The sequence below is a fragment of the Zingiber officinale genome, chromosome 1A (genome assembly GCF_018446385.1).
Source record: "Zingiber officinale cultivar Zhangliang chromosome 1A, Zo_v1.1, whole genome shotgun sequence".
Classification (NCBI taxonomy): Eukaryota; Viridiplantae; Streptophyta; class Magnoliopsida; order Zingiberales; family Zingiberaceae; genus Zingiber; species Zingiber officinale.
Genome location: NC_055987.1, coordinates 175,736,797 through 175,757,658, shown reverse-complemented (window position 1 = coordinate 175,757,658; position 20,862 = coordinate 175,736,797). Strand labels below are relative to the sequence as shown.

Genomic DNA, 20,862 nt, shown 5'->3' with positions numbered 1-20,862 from the left:
CCTTCAATTATAAACCCTTCAAGTTGAGCTACATATACTTACTCTTGTAAGTCTCCATTTAGAAATACAAATTTGATATCAAATTGATAAACAAGCCAATGTAATTATGCAGCTAATGCTAAAATCATTCTCACAGTTTCAAATCTAGCAATTGGAGAAAAGGTTTTTTCGAAATCAACAGTTTGTTGTTGTGAATACCCTTTGCCACAAGTTGCTCCTTGTGTTTTTAAATGGTTCCATCGACATGATATTTTATTTTAAACGTCCAATTGAGACCAATTACATTTTTGCCTTCAGGTAGATCCATCATCTCCAATGTTTCATTTTTATGGATTGTCATTAACTATTCTTCATTGCATTCTACCATTTCTCTTTTATTATTGCTTCTTCAAAGATTATATGATCTATAATAAAAAAGAGCAAATTGACTTAACTCATATATTTCTTTCAAGATCTAACATTTGCTAGAGGTGTTTCGTCAAAATATTCTTTTAAAGAGGATGAGCTTCTACTTCTTGAGTTTGATGGTGAGAAAGTTGATGACCCCAAAGGAGATGATTCAACACCTTCAATTGTTGGAGTTATATTCTCCATTGGGATATGAACTTGAGTCTCTTCATCTTGTGTATTCCAATTTCAGCTCAAATCTTCATCAAAACCTGCATCTCTCTTTATAATTAATTTGTTACTAAGAGGATTATATATATAACTGATTTTCTTTTGATTGATTGCAATATCCAACAAAAATGTAATTTTCATATTTTTTTCTCAAGTTATTGATGAAATTGAGAATTTATCAAAGCATAGATAATACAACCAAAAATTCTGAGAATGGTTTACTGATGATTTTCTATTTCGTCATGCTTAATATGGTGTTTGATTCAAGATAGTCCTTGTTGGAGAAATATTCGGCAAGTAAATTAATGTGGCCACTGCTTCAGCCCAAAAAAAATGTGGCAACAAGTAAACCAATATTTTGAATAATTTCATTCCAAAAATACTTTTATTCCACCATTCTTATAATAGTTATGACGACTATAGTTGTTATATATGGTAACTATGATCGTTCTTATTATAACATGTTAAAGTAAATTAATTTAATTTTTTATTTCAACTTAGATCAAAATTATTATAAATAGAGTATTATTATATCAAAATACTCTGCCAAATTGATCAAAATTACTCAAACTTAATTAAAATTGCTCTAATTTGATCTAAATTGCTTTAGGTCTAACTTATACTAATTATGATCATAATTACTACAACTTGAAACAAGTTATAGCAACTATGATTATGACAAAATTGCTCTTAGTAAACATTATAGCATAGGATACTTTTATATCAAAATACATTTTAACAACTTTATTCAAACTTAATCAAAATCATTCAACTTATCATGATTTAATACAATTATAACAATTGTGACCATAATTTGTACCTAAAACAAAAACGCACTCCTTTAATGTGTACCTAAAATGATACAAAGAAGGCCACAGTTATAAACCAAAATGATACGATGAAGCGTTACATAAGGGGGTTGGCTCATCTTTATAGATTTTTGTTGACTAATTAGTAATACTAATTAATCTGTACAACCAATTTTAGCAGTTACAACAGCATGTGGTGAATCATAATGCTTCACTATCCTCGTATATCTTTGTAGCAACTACGATAATAAATCTTTTGGGTGTCATTTGAAGAAATAATTTACCCTCAAAGCTGCAAGGCTAAATCCGGCTGTTTTGATCAACTACTACACCTGAAGCTGATGATCCAGGTGGTTGGAATCCAACATTAAGATCAGGAGGGGAAGAGTCTAACGTAGGCAGCACCGTCACACCCTGAAGGGGACACTTTGAGCCTTTGCAGGGATCTGGCAACGAGCTGCTAGAATTTGTCTTGATTGAATCATCCGTTGATGGTTGCCTTCCTGCGCTTGTGTGTGCCAAGTTGTTGCTGCTGGACTTTGGAAGCATGTCAAAATCTTGAGCATGGGCCACATTTGCATTCTTTACAAGTGCATCTGAGTCAAAGTGACCAGACGGAATACCTGCTGGTCTTGCCATCTTACCAAATTCAGAAACCGAGTTAACATCACACGCAGAATTTAACCCATTGATGATGGGTTGCATTTCTGGGTTTTGATTTTGCCGAAGAACCTTTGACGGAATTGTCTTAGTGCTGCAATTGTTCACCAAAGAAATAGAGCCATTTGGGCCTCTGACAGGCAATGGATCTTCTGAAGAACCAGAGATAGCATTAGGTGCAACAGAGGACGCAGGCTGGATCGATCTGTTGATGTGTCCTTCCTCAGCGACTGAATCACGTGGAGGTATTTCCTGGCTCACATGGTATTTGTCAATTGTAGATGTATTTCCAGACATTCCAGGATCTTCTAGGGGATTGGAAGATGAAACCACCATAGGTGATTTAGGGTTATGTGTAGATCCATTTTCTACAACCCAGCCAGGACCAAACTTAGTTCCAGGAGGCAATACCATTTGAATCCTTTTGGCTGCCAGGACCCAGCCAATGGGGCCAAGCTTTGCAGCAAAACGAGCCAAGCTTCTTGCATATGCAAATTCCAAATGAAGACCAACCTGATCCAACGACATAAAGAAGAGGAGAAGCCATAAGAAACCTAATATTGTAATGCCAGACAATTTGGAAAATCTGTCTCCAAAAAAATTTGTATGGATAGTATATTTTCATGAGATTGAGAGGGATTCGGTAAAAGAGAAAACCACATGAAAATTTGTAAAAGGATATAAACCATTCAACTGTTAGGAAACTAAAATTAACACATTTACTATGAGACATGAACCATTGGTCCAAAATATTGGTGGAAATCTGTCGTGGACTCATTTAGGAACTATAAAGCCCCTCGATTACTCAAACATAAAATGTGGGATATGGTAGGTTGTCAATTCTCCACAGGCAGACATCTTCAGGACTCAATTTTAACTCAAAAAATAATCAAGAATGAGGCCCCACAACTGCCTTTACCACCACAAGTCATGCTTTACTACTTAAAATTCACCTTGTGAAATCTAATACCGTGCTTTCCAATGCCAATTATTCAATTCAGGCTAAATAATAAAAATGAATGACAAACAAACTTAATGCCAATTAGCAACAAGCTCAAATTCAAGTTAATGATAGTAGTAATCTAGATTCTAAAAGACTCATTAAGGCTCGTAAATCCTCTCGTTAGCCCATGGCTTTCAAGTTAAGATGCCACATTAATTATGGCTAAGTAAACATATTTTTCTTTTGAACCTGACAAGACATAATTTGAAATGAGGCACAACATACATAACGCTATTGGTTAGCTCACACTAAAATACAGAAGGTCATACTAACCTAGGTCACAGCTTATAACTTGTAAATTAATGGAAAGAAACAAGTAATCTTTTAAATAAAATAATTAATAATACTTACTGGTACAAGTTGCTTCCTAACCGCATCAAAAGTAGTAGAGATTGGAGATTTGTGTATACAGCTAAAAATAGAAGACTGCTTATGAGTATCACGACGGTTCTCCTCAAAGATAGTTAGTTTCTTCCCAACTCTTGAAACTCCTCTAAGTGCAGATCCTAAAAAAGATGCAAACGCCAACGGAGACTATTTAAATGAATCGTTTTAGGAAACATTAAACAATAACTTCATTGTAATAGAATGAAAAGTTAGTTGTGAATACTTCTTCAACAACCTAAGGATTCATCCTCTCTATTTGCATTTTGCTGAGGAATCCATCCAAATGTACTAGAACCAAGACCACCATATAAAGCCCTGAAGGGTGTATTTCCTACGCCAAGGTTGTCACATAACACTCCAGTTCTTGAAAAGTCTTTTGCTAGATTAGGTAGCTTAGTACCATCCCAAGCATTTGCAACTGTTGCGTCAGATGACAAGCCTCGCACAGCACATAGAGCAGGAGGTTGTCCAACCTTTTTGTTTTTGCTTGGTGGTCTGCCTCTCCTAATGACTGTCTTTGCTTCAGGTTCATTATCATCACTTTCATGCCTTAAGTTCTCAAAATTCTTTTTAGCAAGCTCTTGAATCACTCTTGCCTGCAAATATCAATCACTTTATTTAATAACTATTGGCATCTCATGGATTCCATTTGAACTGAATAAAATAAATTGTGTTTATACCTGTCTAAAATAGATAGTGTCTGGTGCATTATAGCGCATGGCATTTGAGCTGATTAAGTAAACATCATTCTGAAAATATACATGAAAAGATGGACACCATTCACTCTTGAGGGCATGAAAATGTAAATTGGTAGCTAAAACTATAAATGACATTATCTACAAGCAAACTTAAAAAATTCATCTATTAATCACACATAAGGATGACCATCAGAAAATTCACAACTCAATTAATTCAGAGTTTGTAAAGTATGGATACTAAAAAGGGCAGCCCGGTGCACGAAGCTTCCACCATGCGGGGTCCCGAGGAAGGATCCATTGTACATAGCCTTACCCTGCTTTTTGCAAGAGGCTGTTTCCAGGATTCGAACCCGTAACCTCTTGGTCACATGGCAACAACTTTACCGTTACGCCAAGGCTCCCCCTTCAAAGTATGTATACTCCAGCACCAAAAAAAAAAACATATTCCTCCAAATTTCACAATAAATCCACTTCCAAATAAAATCATGTATCGAATTGGTACAGCTTTCTAGAGTAAGACATCAGTGTTGCCACTTCATCCACATCTAGGTAAGCATCTATGGAAGTCCTATAAAAATGCCAAAAGGCTTAACACCACAGAAATGAAAGATACTTGAATCACATTTCTCCTAAAGGCTAACCCAATATGCCTAGCCCCATGTCGACCCTTATAGAGTTCTATTGACAAAGGCATCAGAGGGGGCCGCTCCACAATATAAGGCCAACAAGTTCATAATCATATTTAACAATAAGAAAGCAGATGCAAAGTCTGTAACTACAGACTAGACAGTTGTTAATTTAATATTCCATGAACACAAGTCCTAATGTACCTAGCATCAATTATTCCATTTATTTCACTAATAACAGGAAGCATTATGGCATTAGTGTCACTTGGTACCTGGTTTTGGACAAAGTACAAACTACAAAGAGTTTGGTATCTGAACAAAAAAAAAACAAACTAAAAATCAATTGAAGTTTATTGGCTTAGTTTTGTTTCAACAGAAAAATACTTCTAACAGAAATGCATTATTCACGGTAAAAAAGTACATTTAGAATGCAAATTTATTAATGATTGTGGACTAATATTTAGCATCTTCATAAAAGATAATTATACCATGTTTAGACTGCTTAAAGTAGTTTAGTTCAAGGTGTAGTATCATTTTATGCCACAGTTTACGTCTCAAAATAGGACAGTACAGTTTCAATACCACATCATGCTGGTATTCAGCATGATACACTTCAAATTGTGATGAGATCAACTCGTGAATTTTAATCCTATAACACCCGCTTAGCTTATTTAGCTCAAAATATCAGTCTATAGTAATTGAAAAGGAAAAAACACAAAATTACTATAATATGACAAACATCTCAACTAATGATCACTACTTAAATATCAAAATAAATGCCGCACGTCGGATAAAAGCATTCATTCTTGAAACATCCTAGAGATCATCCTCATAATAATCATTATAATATCAAAATGAGTGTCACGCGCCAAATAATAGCATTGGTTTTGAAACATACTAGAGATCAACCTCCTAATTTCTTTTTAAGAGCTTGATTAAATAATGCTCTTAGAATCTATGATATTGAAACTAGTTTCTCCACATGTCTATCATAGTTGGAAAAAGTGCGCGCCTGGCTGCGCCTAGGCACAAGGCATAGCTAGGCGCGACATTTGCGTCTAAGCAATGACCAGGCGCAATACTTGAATGAAGTGCGCTTAATCGCGGACCTTTTGAGAGGTTAAGGCGCACTTAAGGACCAATTATCCTCGCCTTATTGAAGTTTTAAATTTTTTTTTAAAATCCCAATCCATACCTTTAATTACCCTTTAAATTAATTAGGTTGCATTAACTTGCATGCATGCGACACATTTTTCTTGCACGACTCTTCCTCTGCCGTAGAAAATGAACATCAACTGCCTTAGTCCCTTGCAAACTTATTTCACTGATTTTCCCTTTGCGTGACTCTTCCTCTCCCTTCAAAAAATCAGCATCAACCTCTCCTCCCTTCTGACTTATTTCATTGATTTTCTTTGTGATGCTGATTTTCAAAATCAGCACCATGGCGGTTGAAATCAACATCACTATAATGCTGATTTTTAGAAATAATAACCTCTTTCATGTCAATACAAATATGAAACATCCGGTGATGATGATAATCATATGATCGAGTAAGATGATGAAGATTTTGATGATTTAATATTTGAAGTTTGATTTTGATTATGAAGGTAAACTATTTCAATATTTGAATGTTAGTAAATTTTATATTTACATTATTGTTTAATAGTTTGTGAAATATTTAAATTTTGTTAGCGAAATATTTTGGCAGAAATTCCAAATATATGTTTGAATTGAAAAAATTCACACCCAAAGCACCTTAGTAAAGCGTGCGTCTCACCTTGCATCTAGCGCCTCAAGCCCCACAACACCTATATGCTTTTGGACACCTCACACCTTAAATAACTATGTCTATAATATTGCAGTTAACCACTACCGGTTAAAATTGGTCTAACACAATTGGAATTGAATCAAAAAGGTCTAGGCCATAAATATATCTTGATTCCATTGTCACTCTTTTTTAATGGTATTAGTCTTGTATTGATATTTCCTCTCCTCCCCTCCTTTTTTTTATTTTTATTTTTTGTTGTAGTATTTCATATCCTCTCTGTTATTTGTAAATAAAATGGAAGCATAAGTCACTCAGTTCCTGTATTGGCATGGGCAACACAATATTGATATCAATCGACTGCTAGAATAATACATTTGGTCATGCTAAATATAGCAATTGACAGTTGAAACCACAAATTAATTAAACTAAATGAGCCTTGAATTATTGTCTAGTTGAGTTTGATTTGTTTTCCCTAGTTAATTTGCACACCCATAAACATCAAATATCAATGCAAATGAGTTACATACCCTTCATAAGAAAAGGCTCACCATGGCATGGATAAATCAATTGCCCACTTCACGTTCAATTTTCTCATACTTACGCAAAGCAAATCTCCAATCAAGTATACTTAAGATCAACCCTAGATAATAAGAAGAAGAAAAAATGCATTTTTCCAATTCATTTGCACACCCATAGGCATTATAGATAAGTTAAAATTAGCCCTATGCCTCTCATAGGAAAAGCCACACTATATCATGAATCAATCTCTTAATTGGCCTTCAATTGTTATCATGCTTAAGCAAAGCAAATCTCCAATCAAGTATACTTAAAATGAATGCAGAATAGCATAAAAAAAATATGCTTTTTTTTCCAATTCATTTGCACTGCCATAGGCATTATAGACCGTGAAAATGAGCTCAATGCCCTTCATATGAAAAGACTAACTATAGCATGCATTAATCAATTGCCTGATTGGCCTTCTATTGTCATCATTCTCAAGTATAGCAAATCTCCAATCAAATAAACTTAAAAATGAACCCCAGTTAGGATAAAATATGCATTTTTCCTATTTCATTTGCACAAACATAAGCATCATAGATCACTGAAAATGAGCTCTATGCATTCCATAGGAAAAGGCTCACTATAGCATGGATCAATCAATTGCCTAGTTGGCCTTTGATTGCCATCATACTTAAGCATAACAAATGTGTGATAAGTATGCTTAAGAGTGAATTCCAGTTAACATAAAGATGTGCATGACAGGAATGCTAAGATAAAAACAAGAGCAGATTATCATGCTGTTAGAAATGCAATAGCGTGAACACTTGCAACATTCCATGATTCTGGAACTTAAGCAGAGTTGAAATAAGAATTAGGATATTGACATGGCAAAATCAGGAAATGGATCATCAGATTTGATTGGCCTGAATTGGCCAGTTATTGTCAATAATTACTGCAAAATTAGTTGATATGTATTCTTCATAAGTATTAGATGAACCTAGCAACGATTGGTTGATCCTGAGTAGGGCTGCAAACGAATCGAGCCGGCTCGCGAGCTTTTCGAGCCGGCTCGAAAAATATTCGATTCGTATTCGAATTTATCGAATTCAAGCCGAACTCGAATATGTTCGAACTTTTTTTCGAGCCGAACTCGAGCCCAAATGATATTGTTCGAGCCGCTCGCGAGCCGCTCACGAACCTTAATATTTATTAATATAAGTTAAATATATATTAAATAAATAAATTTCGAGCCTTTCGAACATATTTTCGAGCAATAATTCGAATAGTTCGCGAACATGTTCGAATATTTCGAGCCGAACTCGAACTCGAGCCCTAATTCGAACCGAACTCGAATCAAACATTTTGAATTTTTCGAGCTTCGAATCGAGCTCGAACTCGAATATACTTATTTCGAGCCGAATTCGAGCCTTAAATTTTTCTGCATATTCGGCTCGATTCGGTTCGTTTGCACCCCTAATCCTGAGAGTGGTAAATACTGCTACGCAAACCATTATGAGATATTTATGATGCCACTATAAAAAGAAAAAGTTAGTACCAAGGTAACCAAGTGAACAATAATACAAAAACCACTTATATAGAGGCAAAATTTTAAGATTACTAAATTGTCAAATTGGTGATATGGAAGATGGGATTGTCGCTTTGTAGCATATCATGAGGTGGTTTTCCTTGCAACCAGTTTCCAACCTCTTTATATAGTCAAAAATGGTTAGAACATCTCACCTTCAACCTCGCATGCCAAGTTGCTTCCCTGAAACCTTGGATGAATTTAAGCACTTCAAATCTCACAATTCTTGACACGGGTTCATCTTAAGGGCAACAAGTTTATGTATGTAGAAGAAAGTAATTACAGATCTCTAAAGCTAAGGAAGTATAAAGGCGGTATATCTTTCTCAGAGACCCTGTTAAGGACCTTCTTGTAACTATAGATATTAATGGCTTACCTATAAATATCCTTAATTTGATATATATATATATATATATATATATATATATATAGAAGTCACTACTTGGCAGCTAAGCCTTTTTCCCATTATTCTGTATGGTATCAAAGTCTTAATGAGAAATTCTTGTGATCATAACCCATGCATGCAACCATCCATTGATTTCCTCTCCAAGTGATTTCTCTGCTTGAAATGTCTGATACTGATGCAGGTTCTCAGTTCTCATAAGCTTTAGAACAATGAATACCGCCTCTTCTGAGATTGTTGCCACTTCTACATGTAGGCATATTACTTCAGCGGTGTGTTCAATGCAAACAACTTGTTAGTGAATATCAATCTCCACTTAGAGATTGTCAATCTTCCCATCTTCCTCAGGCGCAAGTGATCCTTTGGCATTTTTGAGCCATTCAAAAACAGAAATGTCATGACAACACCAATGTCCATTGTTGGGTTCATTTGGAGTCCATAACAAGGTATTCAATTGATCAGGACCTCATCTAACAAAGCAATCAGCACCAATGTTCAATTTACTCTAGAGGCTACCTTAAATCCCAATGAATAACAAGTTCTGAGACTCCATCACCACTCTCTTACCCTGAAATTGCTCCAAGTCTTCTTGGTTCAAGATTATCACCATGGAGAAATTAAATGAGAAAGGTCACGTCCTATGCTACTTTTGTTAAGGTCAGTCAAGGTCAATTGGAGCATTTAATTACAAAGTCATCAATGTCTATAAATCCATTAGAGTTATGCAGGAAAATATTTATGCTCAGTTACATCACGAAGATAGCCAATTGAATGCACTCTCATTAACCTATTTCTTTTCTTTTTCTCACACTGAGACATAGACAGAAGTACAGGATCAGACATCACTCATGGATTGAGGTGATTAGCAATCGCTTTTAGCTTGATTGATTCGTCAGAGATGACTACACATATTGATAGTTTCAGTGGAGACCATTATAACACTTTATTATATAAAACGTTCTAAGTTTTACCCTCACACCTCACTAATGTGTAGAGAATAATGGGTGTGTTTCCATGTACCATCAAGTTTGGATTTAGATAAAACACATCATGTGAACCCCAAAAAAAAATTATTCCTCTCTGTCTTTTCCTGATTTTTATCTACAAGGTTACCCATTTCTTCTAGATTCTCACAGTTTTCTTTATGCTTAAGCTTTATTGCTAATGTATGATTTGAACATTTAGATGCTATCTCACCTTCACTATGACAATAAAAACATTAAATTTCATACATGAAAATGTTAGGGGAAGAGAGAAAAATTTTACGAAAGTGTGAGCAGGCCACACGTTTTTTTCAGTTTCCTTAAGCAGAAATTATTGGAGGATAAGAGATACAAGGGAATTATTTTTTTCTATTAAACCCCTCAATCCCCTTCTGCGTGAATCAAACTAAAAGAAAAGGCACTAGTGCCAAAGTAACTTGTAGGGACCAAAATACCCTTTCAATATTTGTTATAACCCTAGAGAATATGTCTACACTCCTCTTGCATTGCTATCTTGATCTTCTAGCATGCTACTGAGACCATCTCGGAATCAAGTATTTTCCCATAACCTCATCTCGTCACCTAGGCTTTCCTTTTTTCTTAATGTGTGTTCGTTTACTGTCATTGAGACCAACTTTTTGCAACCGAAGAATAAGTTGAGCCTAATCGACACTACCCACAATGAAGGATCTTTCTAAAGAAAACATTGCAGATCGAGGCGTTGAAGAAGATTTGCCAAATCTAAGGTTGGTTCCAAGAGTATAAGAAAACATTTTAGTAGCATAGTTTGGAAAATGTTGTTTTCCTTTATTCGTAAAAAAACAAGCAAATTAATTTTTACAACTATTTTATCCGTGCAGAGTAATTTTTCTCATACCATTTCTTTAGTATTGCCTTTCTGCAAATCAATTTTCCCAACGCTTTCCGTTCTTTTATAGGAAACACAACATAAATTTTCTGGTCTGTCATTTCAAGATTACAGTTATAGATTTCTAGTCTCCTATGGTTAGTTCTATCAAAAGGCGCAAGAACTAATATTGCTTATTAGACAAATGATTTACAACTATTTTATACCCTCGTAAGAAAGGTACGCAAGAGTAATTTTTCTCATACCATTTCTTTAGTATTGCCCTTCTGCATATCAATTTTCCAAATGCCTTCCATGCTTTTATAGGAAACACAACATAAATTTATTAGTCTGTCATGTCAAGATTACAGTTATAGATTTCTAGTCTCCTATGGTTAGTTCTATCGAATGGTACAAGAACTAACATTGCTTATTAGATAAATGATCCAAGACAAATAGTGCAAATTGGTCTCAGTGAAGACGTTACCCTACAGGTTAGGATGCTGAATGTTTAGTCCTACAGGTTACACATACAAATGCAGGAAATCTAAGATATTTTCTTGAACTCTATTACTTTATTTCATGTCTCTTATATCAAATCAGTTAAAAAGACTACACCTCTCTTTGCATTTCCTATGTTGATAAACATATTGAGAATTAATCCAAATTCTTCTCTAATGTCACTAAATATGCATAATTCCTCAAATTAAATTGGGACGTTGCATCAAAAAAAAGTATCCACTTGGTGAACAATTTATTCTCACAATTGTGCAACATATTCAAGTTCATTTTAATTCTTAGTTCAGTTCAGTGCATGATAGGTGTCTCACCTATCTCTTTTAAGTTTCATTGAACACTGTCAAAATTTCATAGCAACTCTCTCAAACATCATTTTAGCAAATTGCATTAGTGGTTCATCATGTCATATCAATCAAGTAGGCTTCGGTATTAGTTAATCAGCCAAGGAATGAGTCTGAATCTAAGTTACTTTTAAAACTAGAAGTTTCTCTAATATATTTTGGATGGCCTCTTAACTCACTCCTTTTTTTCATGTCTATTATGTTGATTCATACTTAATTATAATGTGTAAGCAATTGACTTAAATTTTTCCTAAACATAGGATGTAAGTGTCGTCCTAGAAGCTCCAATTTATAGACATTTCCCAATCTTCACTAATATATTGAAGGGACCATCAGCTCTAGGTCTTAATTTTAACTTCCTTTTTTCTTGGAGACCTTTTGTTCCTCAAATGAAATCATAATAAGTTTAGGAAATTGAACTTGCTTTTTGTGTATTTTTTTTCTGCTTGTCGCAAACTTTATTCTTCTCCACGATCTGAGCATGAATCTCCTCCTGAGTGTTTCTTTGCCTTCTAGGTTCTTGATTTACTATCAAAAAAAATTATATCCCTCAAGAAGTGGAGTAAAATTAATATGGGTAATAGGATTCAAATAATATGGTATCATAAATAGAGTCCACCCAGTAGTGAAATGAGTACTCATAGGTCAAGTAATTTCAACATGTCCCAGTAGCCCATCCCAGTTCAAAAAATTCTATTTCAACAATATCTAAAGTAGTATTGTTGAGTCCAATTAACTACCTGAGGTTAGCCAACAATTTGGAGGTGGTATATTGTAGTGAACAAGAGCCTAATTCCTAGCTTTCTCCATAAGGTTTTCCAAAAATAGCTAAGGAAATTTACATCTCGATCTCAAACAATATTTAGGTATCCCATGTAACCTAATAATCATGTCGACAAATAAATCAGAAACTTAAGAAATATTACCTATCTTATGTCATGAAACAAAGTGAGCCATTTAGCGGTCGCCTGCTGGAGAAAACTTCTCCCACCTCCTAGCCACTTAGCGGTTGGCTATAAGCTGACCCCGTGGTTTACCTCCTTCACATTACCTGGGACGGGTTGTGAGGGGCGCCTGGGGTGAGCGTAATCATCTTTTGCTACAATCACATTAATAGTTGTTATGGGCTGAAATTCTTTATAGAAACGATAACAAACATATAGGTTAATAGGATCCTATCCTAATTTAGATTCTACTTGGGATTTCTATTGTTTATGTCAATTTTAATCATAACATCCTCAAATCTGGATTGCAACCTTGACTACCATGGGGCTAGGCCATTCTTGGTTAGTATCGGTCTTCTACAAAGAAAACTGATCTGAATCTTGAAAGAAATAGAACATTTTAGGTTTTCATACAATTTTTCCCACCATAGCACATCAAATACTTTCTGAAGATGCTTTGATGCACACTAAGATATCATCAAACTACAAAATGATAAAATTGCTAAGGAACCTTTTCAAGAAATGATTCATTAGCCTCATAATAGATTAGAAGCATCAGAAAAACCAAAAGGCTTTACCATCCATTATAAAGGTCACATTTCGTTTTGAAAATACCTTCCATTCATCTCCCTCCATGTGGATCTGAGGATAACACTCTTTATATCTATCTTGGAGAAAATTTTGGCACCTTGTAGCTCATCAAGAAGGAAATTCAGCCTTGGAAAAGGATAGTAATACTTTTAACGTTACTGAGTTGATAGCCCAGTTGTCTACCATGCACATAGATCTTTTTCTGAAACAAGAAGGAAAAGCACTAAATATGGACTCATCAATTAACAAATATCTACAATAAGCTCATCTACTTGCCTTTGGAGCTCTCCTACCTAGTCTAAGATTGTACCTATAAGTTGATCTATATGAAAAGGTAGCAACTAGAATAAAATCAATTTGGTATTCTATTCCCCCTTATAACAGGTAGTTGAGGTGGCAACTCTTTAAGGAAAATATGCCTAAAAGTATTGACAGATTTGCTTGGGGAAGATAGAGCAGTTCATATTCAAGTCTCTTTCAATCACTAGCAACGCAAACACTGATTTCTGAAACAAATGGCCCTTTAAATATGCCTTGCTCAAGAAAAGGCCATTCTTAATTTCTCCATTGGACTAGCTTCTGTCAATTTGATGTGGGCTAAGAGGAGCCAAAGTTATGTTCTTGCCATCCTTTGATAAAGAATAAATGTCCTTGAAACCACCTACAATGATTTCATTACTGTGCTTACTTAGCCGATCGCCGGTGTTACCTGGTTCACTGGTTCAACATTTTGTTACCTAGTTCAACATTACTGTGCTTACTTATTTTATAAATTTCATTACTTATTACCTCTTGTGTAAACATGATAAAGAAATACAACTTTGAGAATATAGATTACCTTGATTCAAAATATAACAGCGTGAGGATGAACTTAAAGCCCTAAGGACTAACATAGACAATCTAGAGAAATTAAAGGACATATTACCAAGCAACAAAAAGATATTAAAAAAGGACAGCCCGGTGCACGAAGCTCCCGCCATGCGGGGTCCCGGGGAAGGATCCATTGTACGAACATTTTACTGTCCTCTCTTTTGTTCAAGAAACACTCACATATTAGATATTGTAGGAGAAAAAAATATTAGATTATTCAAGAAACACTCACATATCTCACCTAAACATAATATGCATTATGATGATTGATCATACCTACAAAAGGAAGAACATTTTATTGTCCTCTCTTTTGTTCAGATCCTTTGTTGACAATAAAGGTGGGACGTCTGTGTCTAGCAGTAGACTGTTGTATGGCTCCAAGATCTAATAGCTGTTTGATGTGCATTGCACATTCTTCAGCTTCCCAGTTTGTGTATCTAACATCTTGCGCCTTGATTGTAAGATCGGTGTTTATGATTTTTAACTCACAGTACATCTTATCTTTTATTTTGTAGGATTTTCCCCTATGATTTCTAATTTTTCCAGCCTAGAAATTATAGCGTCTAAGTCTTGTGGTATGACTAGATTAAGTAAATAAGTAGGATTAACCAGATTAGTTGGTACTTGGTATCTCATTATCCTGTTCTAAGTCATAGTCTAACTCATCATTTATTATTGTTAGGCTAGTACAGCCAAGTGAAAGTAATTTCCTGACTTACAGTGACATGTTTTTGCTGAGGAAGTAGAAGGTAAATCAGAGACGTGTAAGCTTGCAAATAGTTGGGCATCACCATGCTTACCAGTGTTAACTTCTAAGGGATATTCAGAGAATATGGAGGCTATGATAGGTGTGCATAAGAACACTGCATAGTCCTTTGTGAGAAATAAAGCGCGGTCAGGGGAGGACAAGGAAGTTAAGTCCCAAAATAAGACGAATATGTTTATGGGGGAGAGGTCTAACCCATAACTGAGAAAGTGGAGCACTAAACATACCACAGTTAGTAGAAAAACATAAGTGTACGTTTGTAACATACCTATCACAAGTAAGTTTCTGACCATCAAATTGAGTGCTAACCAATGGGTTATTGGTTTGCTTAATCAAATTGGCTGGTAAACAAGTTAAAAGTGTGGCTTCGTCAATAGTAGAATTATTGGCTCCACTATCAAGGAAAGCATGTAGTGTGAGTTCATATCCTTGGATATTTAAAAGGCATTGAACCCTAATATCGACTTATCGTCCAGCATTACATTAGTGGGGGTTTTTTTATGAAAACCAATTCAGTATCCTTTGTGTTATTCAGAATTAGAGGACCTATGCCTCAAACAACTATTTGATATAGTAATCCCTGAAGTACATACTGTCTCCCGGAGTACTCGGAATACATTCAGACGGGACTATACATATGACCCAAACAAGAACCTAAAAAAAATAAACAGACAAATAGATTGTGATGGGTCAATTAATTAACCCTTTCCGTTACAAAGAGATATTTCACCCCTACACAAACAATAAACAATGAGACATCCTTCCCATGGATGTTACCTATGTCTTCGTTAGTAGGCCCTAACTCTATGATTTGTCTATAACTCACTAAAATGACTAAATATTTATATTCTTAGGTACAATAGACAAAACACCATCTTATACAAGATAGACAAATCAAAGCCTAAACTCTAAACAAAGACAACTGTCTATGAGTTAGTCCTTTCACAATCTCATTTTGAGAAAAAATAGAAGGATTTGGAGTGATGTTAGTTTTAATAGCCGAAGACATTAAGTTATCTAACAAGTTACCATCACTATGAGCTATTCAATATAAGATGATCTACTCCTTAATTCACAATTATCAAATCTTCCAAACTACCACATGAATTCCAAGAACGCACTCAGTTGAACAAACTAAAGATCTCTTAAAGGAAAGCATTATCAAGGATAGCATAAACCTTTCTGCAACCCATATATTATTGACGCCTACAAACGTTAGCACTTGAAGAATATGCCAAGAATCCCCAAAAATATTGACTGAAACATTATTTAATCATACTTCTTTAGACTATGAAAGATTGTTATACAAGAAAACTCTTAGCTTGAACATGAAGGGGCTTTGGCACAACGGTAAAATTGTTGTCGTATGACCTAGAGGTCATGGTTCGAGCCTCGGAACCAGCCTCTTGCGAAGCAGGGTAAGGTCACATATAATAGATCCTTCCCTGAACCCATGCATTGGTGGGAGCTTTATGTATTGGACTACCCTTTTAGCTTGAACATGAATAGTTGATGCATTGGAAGGAAATTGATCCCTCATTTTTTTTTCTTGAAGAAAGGAAACAAAGAGATAAATCTTTTCAGCCATTTCTGTTTCCTTGGATTGGGGAAAGAAAGGAACTTTATTTTGTGAAATTGATTTTTTATAACCTAAAAAATACGAAAAAAAAAAATCAGCTTGAAAATTCAAAATTGATTTATTTTGTTAAAATTGTTGGCATTTTAGCCATAATAGGCGATTTTCACTCGATCTGGACAGAAACTATTTTTTGCCAAAGCTGAAGAAATTGTCTCGCTTCTTTTTTCCCACAATTTCCATTCAAGGTAATAGAGGGAAAGGGAGGGTTGGGCACTCTTTCCTTGGAATGCTTTCTTTCCCAAGTCTTTGCACCAAAGGAAATACATAGTCAAAGTGTACCTTTAAGATGAAAAAGGATCATTATGCTAGCACACACATTTATTTTTAACTAAATGGTCCATTGCTCATTAGTTTACATGTCTCGGAGTACATGATGAACAGATAATAACAAAAAAGAACCATAATCTAGACATCCCCTACAAGAGCACGTGAATCATAAACAAGAAAGGAATTTGATTAATGATTTCCAGATTGATCTAAAAAGGAAGTTACAAACCAACTTGATAAAAATATCCCTGATGAGAATAAACCTTGCTGAAGTGATATTTTTACTAATTTTTGGCAGCTAATATTCAAGTTTGTTTTACTTTAAACTTTAAGACATCAATATTTACTTTACCTCCACAAACTAATGAATGTGAAACTTGAAAGTCATTGTGTTGATCATGAAGTTCAGGTATACAGCATAAAGTTTCTCAGAAACATGAAGTTCAGGTATACAGCTTGATCTAAAAACTTGGTATGATATAAGTTCACCTATAATCCACCAATCCTTGAAACTTGAAAGCCATTGTGTTAATCATGATGTTAAGGTATACAAAAAGCATAACATTTCTTTGGAAAGGAATACTTGATTTAAAAACCTAATATGATATGAATTTCACTGGTAATTCACAAATTCTTGGAGACAACAGCAAAAAGAAAAACATGTCATAGTAAAACTAAAAACTAGATAATCAGACCTACATCATTTATCGCAGATGAACATAGAAGTATCTAATGGTCCAAACATAATCAAGTGGCCTGCATAAAGGTCATGTCAGCTCTGGCCTAGAGCTAGATTTTGATTAAGAACTCAATCTCACCATACTCTGCTTTTCCACCAAAACACCACAACCTCAGTATAATCCTCCATGTTCTCTAGTAATCATGTGCAAATATGGACAAAGTATAGTGTTTTGAAAAGGTTAATTTCATTTTGTAAGAAATAAATGATAAGAAACAAGCAGAATAGATAGGGATGGAAACCACTCAAAAACAAGAAAAAGTTAATGAGATAAGCGGAAGAGGGAAAAACAAGAACACGCTGAAAATAAGGTATCTCCTAGATGAGGAAAGGAAAAACTGAAGTAGACTTGACAATTCCTATGATCACTACATTGATAAGAATGTCTTTACCTCACAGGAAAATTTGAATAAACCAGAAAGAACGCAACTCCATTAATATAACAAATAAATGTGGATTAAGAAAGAATATCCAATTACTATAACAGTAATACCAATCAAGAAGATAAATCAATATAATTTTCCCTGGAGGAAAATACAAATTAGCAACAGAGATCACTGTGCATAAAAAAGCTCCAGATATATTTTTTCAACTTTGAGGACACTGTTCCCTTTCCATTGATCAGAGTCACCGAGTTAGAAGAATGTGGAGCACAAAAAATAAAGTTAGAAAAGTTAAAGTACATTAACATTGATTGATAAATAGAGTCAAAAGTAACCATTAAATAAATAGAGCCAACTTAGTGAAGAGAAAAAAACAAAGAAAAGGGGAACTTCATTATACGGGTTAAATTATATACTTCATCAAAAAGAAGAAAAAAATCTCCAGTAACTTCTACAAACCTCAAACTGTTCCAGATTATTATATTCTCTGCCTAACAATTTCATCCTCACAGTTCCAAAATCCATCGGTTCCTCTATGACTTCATGATAATCAGGAAGCTATATTATATCAGATACACTATTAGTAACCATTAATGTCAAAGATCATGTATGAACAGAAGAAAATATGAGTAAGCAGATTTGTGAACTTTAGAATACCTCTTCTGGATCTACTGGCTCTGAGAAGACACCATAGGTATCTTTCCTGAAGAAAGAATAAAGCACGACGAAATAATAATTCAGAGTAAAAACGGAAGAGTAAAAAATGCCATAATTAAGATTACAGCGCAATAGAGATTCCATGATAGAAAACAGGAGACGCACTTCTGTAGCCTATCGAGAATGAAAACCAACAACTTTTGGTCGGGCAAAGGCGTCGTGGGGCCCAAATCAGCTTGGCCTCCTGCTATTCGCGACAATTAAATCGATTGTTTTTTCTTTCAATATCTACGATAGATCGCATACCGCTAACTACGAATAAATGCATGAACACCGACCTCGAATCGAGTCGGTCGCTTTCCGGAAAATATTGCTCTCGCCCTGAAGAACAACAAAATAACCAAAATATAAATAATTTTAAGACAATGATCACCGAAATTGAGAACAATTAAAGCCGAAATACAACCACAGGTCATCAGATAATCGCTGGGAGGTAATAAAAGCGCAAATCCATATGGAGGAGAGAAGAGCGAGCAGAGAGAAGGCAAAAGCAAAAGCTTTTTTCAATGCAGCGGTCAGATTTTTCTGTTTTTTTTTTTTTTTATGAAATGAAGAAATAACGGGATCAAGGTATAACGGAAGTCTCTGTACGAAAATTGTCCACAAAGCAGCTGCTTCGATTTCCGAATAAATGATTGGAGAGTTGACCTATTCAAATTCAACTCTCTCTCTCGCCCTCGCTCTTGTGCTCTGGGTCTCTGGGAGTCCACTGAAGTAGGAAAACAGATCAAAAGAGAACGAAACCCAAGAAGCAAATTCGACCCGACAAACATGCAAAATATTCCCGATCCATAGCCGCTGCTACCGTATCAACCTCCCAAAATCACCTCCATTTATATTTAAATGAGGAAAACCCCTATAAATCAGAGACTGACTCCGAGAAACCCGCTACAGTCTACAGTCCACTTCCCAAACCTCACTACTCATGAATCTGCACGCTCCAAAAAAAATACGCCCGCCGCAATGCCGACGGCATGATCAGAAGTGGACAGGTCCGAACCTTTGTGTCACGATCTCCATGACTAGTCTTGCTCCGCTTGGGTTCGGGGCCTTCAGAGTCAGAGGAGGACCCAGCCGAGCGCGAGGGAAGGTTGAGCACGAATTTAAGCTTCTTCTCCTTGCGCTTGGCGCCGGAGCCGCCGCCTTCCTCCCGCTTCCCCTCGTTCTCATCCTCGTCCCCCTGGGGCAGGGACGGACGAGGGTCTTCCTGCAGGGGGTTAGGATTTCGCCGGGTGGCGCGGCGCGAGGAGGATTGAGGGAATTGACGATTGGGGTTAGGGTTAGGGCTGGGCTTATTCTGCTGCTGCTGCTGGCGGAGGCTTCGTTTCTGGAGATCGAGAAGGGAGGGGCGGCCCTTCTTCTTCTTCTTCTTCTTCTCACGCTTGGCCACGTCGGCGGTGGGACGGCCGCGGTTGCCCATTTCGGCACCTGCCCTGTCTCACTCTCGCCGCTGAAAACGGAGAGGTGGCGTGGCGTGGCGTGGCGTGGGCGTTCTTTTCTTGGCTGGTGGGTAATTTAACTACTTTTGTTTGGGCATATTACTTTAGCGACTTCATAAAATAGCGTATCGAAACACGTGACGAGTCGGCGTGCCACGTGACTCTGATGTGGGACCTGACGCGTTGTTTTCGGAGCCGAAGCTTTGGCGAGTAGCGTCAGTGACGAGGGCTACCGTCAGCAACAAGGATGGTAACGGATTTCATATCTTCAACTCATCTCTATTTAGTATATTCATCCCGATCTTATTTTCATCCGTATCTTTATACTCATCGGAACATCAGATATGGATAAAACAAAGAAGACGATAAAAACTTGAGTTGACTAAAATCCTGTCTTCTATATAAACCTAATATCATTAATCAATTTAATCGACTATGTCAATCTTTAATTAACTAATCAATTGACTAGTCAAGTAGATTTATTATTCTATTTCTCCATTAATGATAACATAAGTAAGTCAGTTATTTAATCAATTAAAATTTAAAAATAAAGATAAAATTATTTTATTTAGTTAGTTGAATAAGAATTCCGCTCATGATGATCGATCATGATTGATCTCAAGCCCGGATAAAGGAGGAGGGTTGTGTTAGGTTACCAGCCAGCGTCAAACTATGACAAATATTCAATGAATGAATCCATTAAACTATTGTGCTAATGCTAGGTTGTTCCACGGAAGGAACGCGTTGCAGGGTCCGATT

General features: G+C 35.8%; 1 protein-coding gene across 4 annotated transcripts; it reads right to left on the bottom strand.

Moving 5' to 3' along the window:
- Positions 1-1,372: 1,372 nt before the first annotated feature.
- On the bottom strand, positions 1,373-20,189 carry LOC122038480. Of its 4 annotated transcripts, none has more exons than XM_042598250.1 (9): positions 19,665-20,189; positions 18,943-18,985; positions 18,770-18,851; positions 18,605-18,650; positions 18,407-18,505; positions 4,158-4,226; positions 3,713-4,073; positions 3,442-3,596; positions 1,373-2,600 (listed from the first exon to the last, which is right to left on the bottom strand). In XM_042598250.1, exons 1-9 carry the CDS (start codon positions 20,082-20,084, stop codon positions 1,728-1,730), a joined length of 2,148 nt encoding a protein of 715 aa, XP_042454184.1. In that variant the 5' UTR covers positions 20,085-20,189; the 3' UTR covers positions 1,373-1,727. The 4 variants fall into 4 exon arrangements, 3 of the variants coding, with proteins under 3 accessions (XP_042454184.1, XP_042454185.1, XP_042454186.1); XM_042598251.1 differs by having other exon boundaries at positions 18,770-18,848; XR_006127877.1 differs by having other exon boundaries at positions 3,701-4,073; positions 18,407-18,650; positions 18,770-18,848; positions 19,665-20,015.
- Between the last annotated feature and the right edge of the window lie 673 nt (positions 20,190-20,862).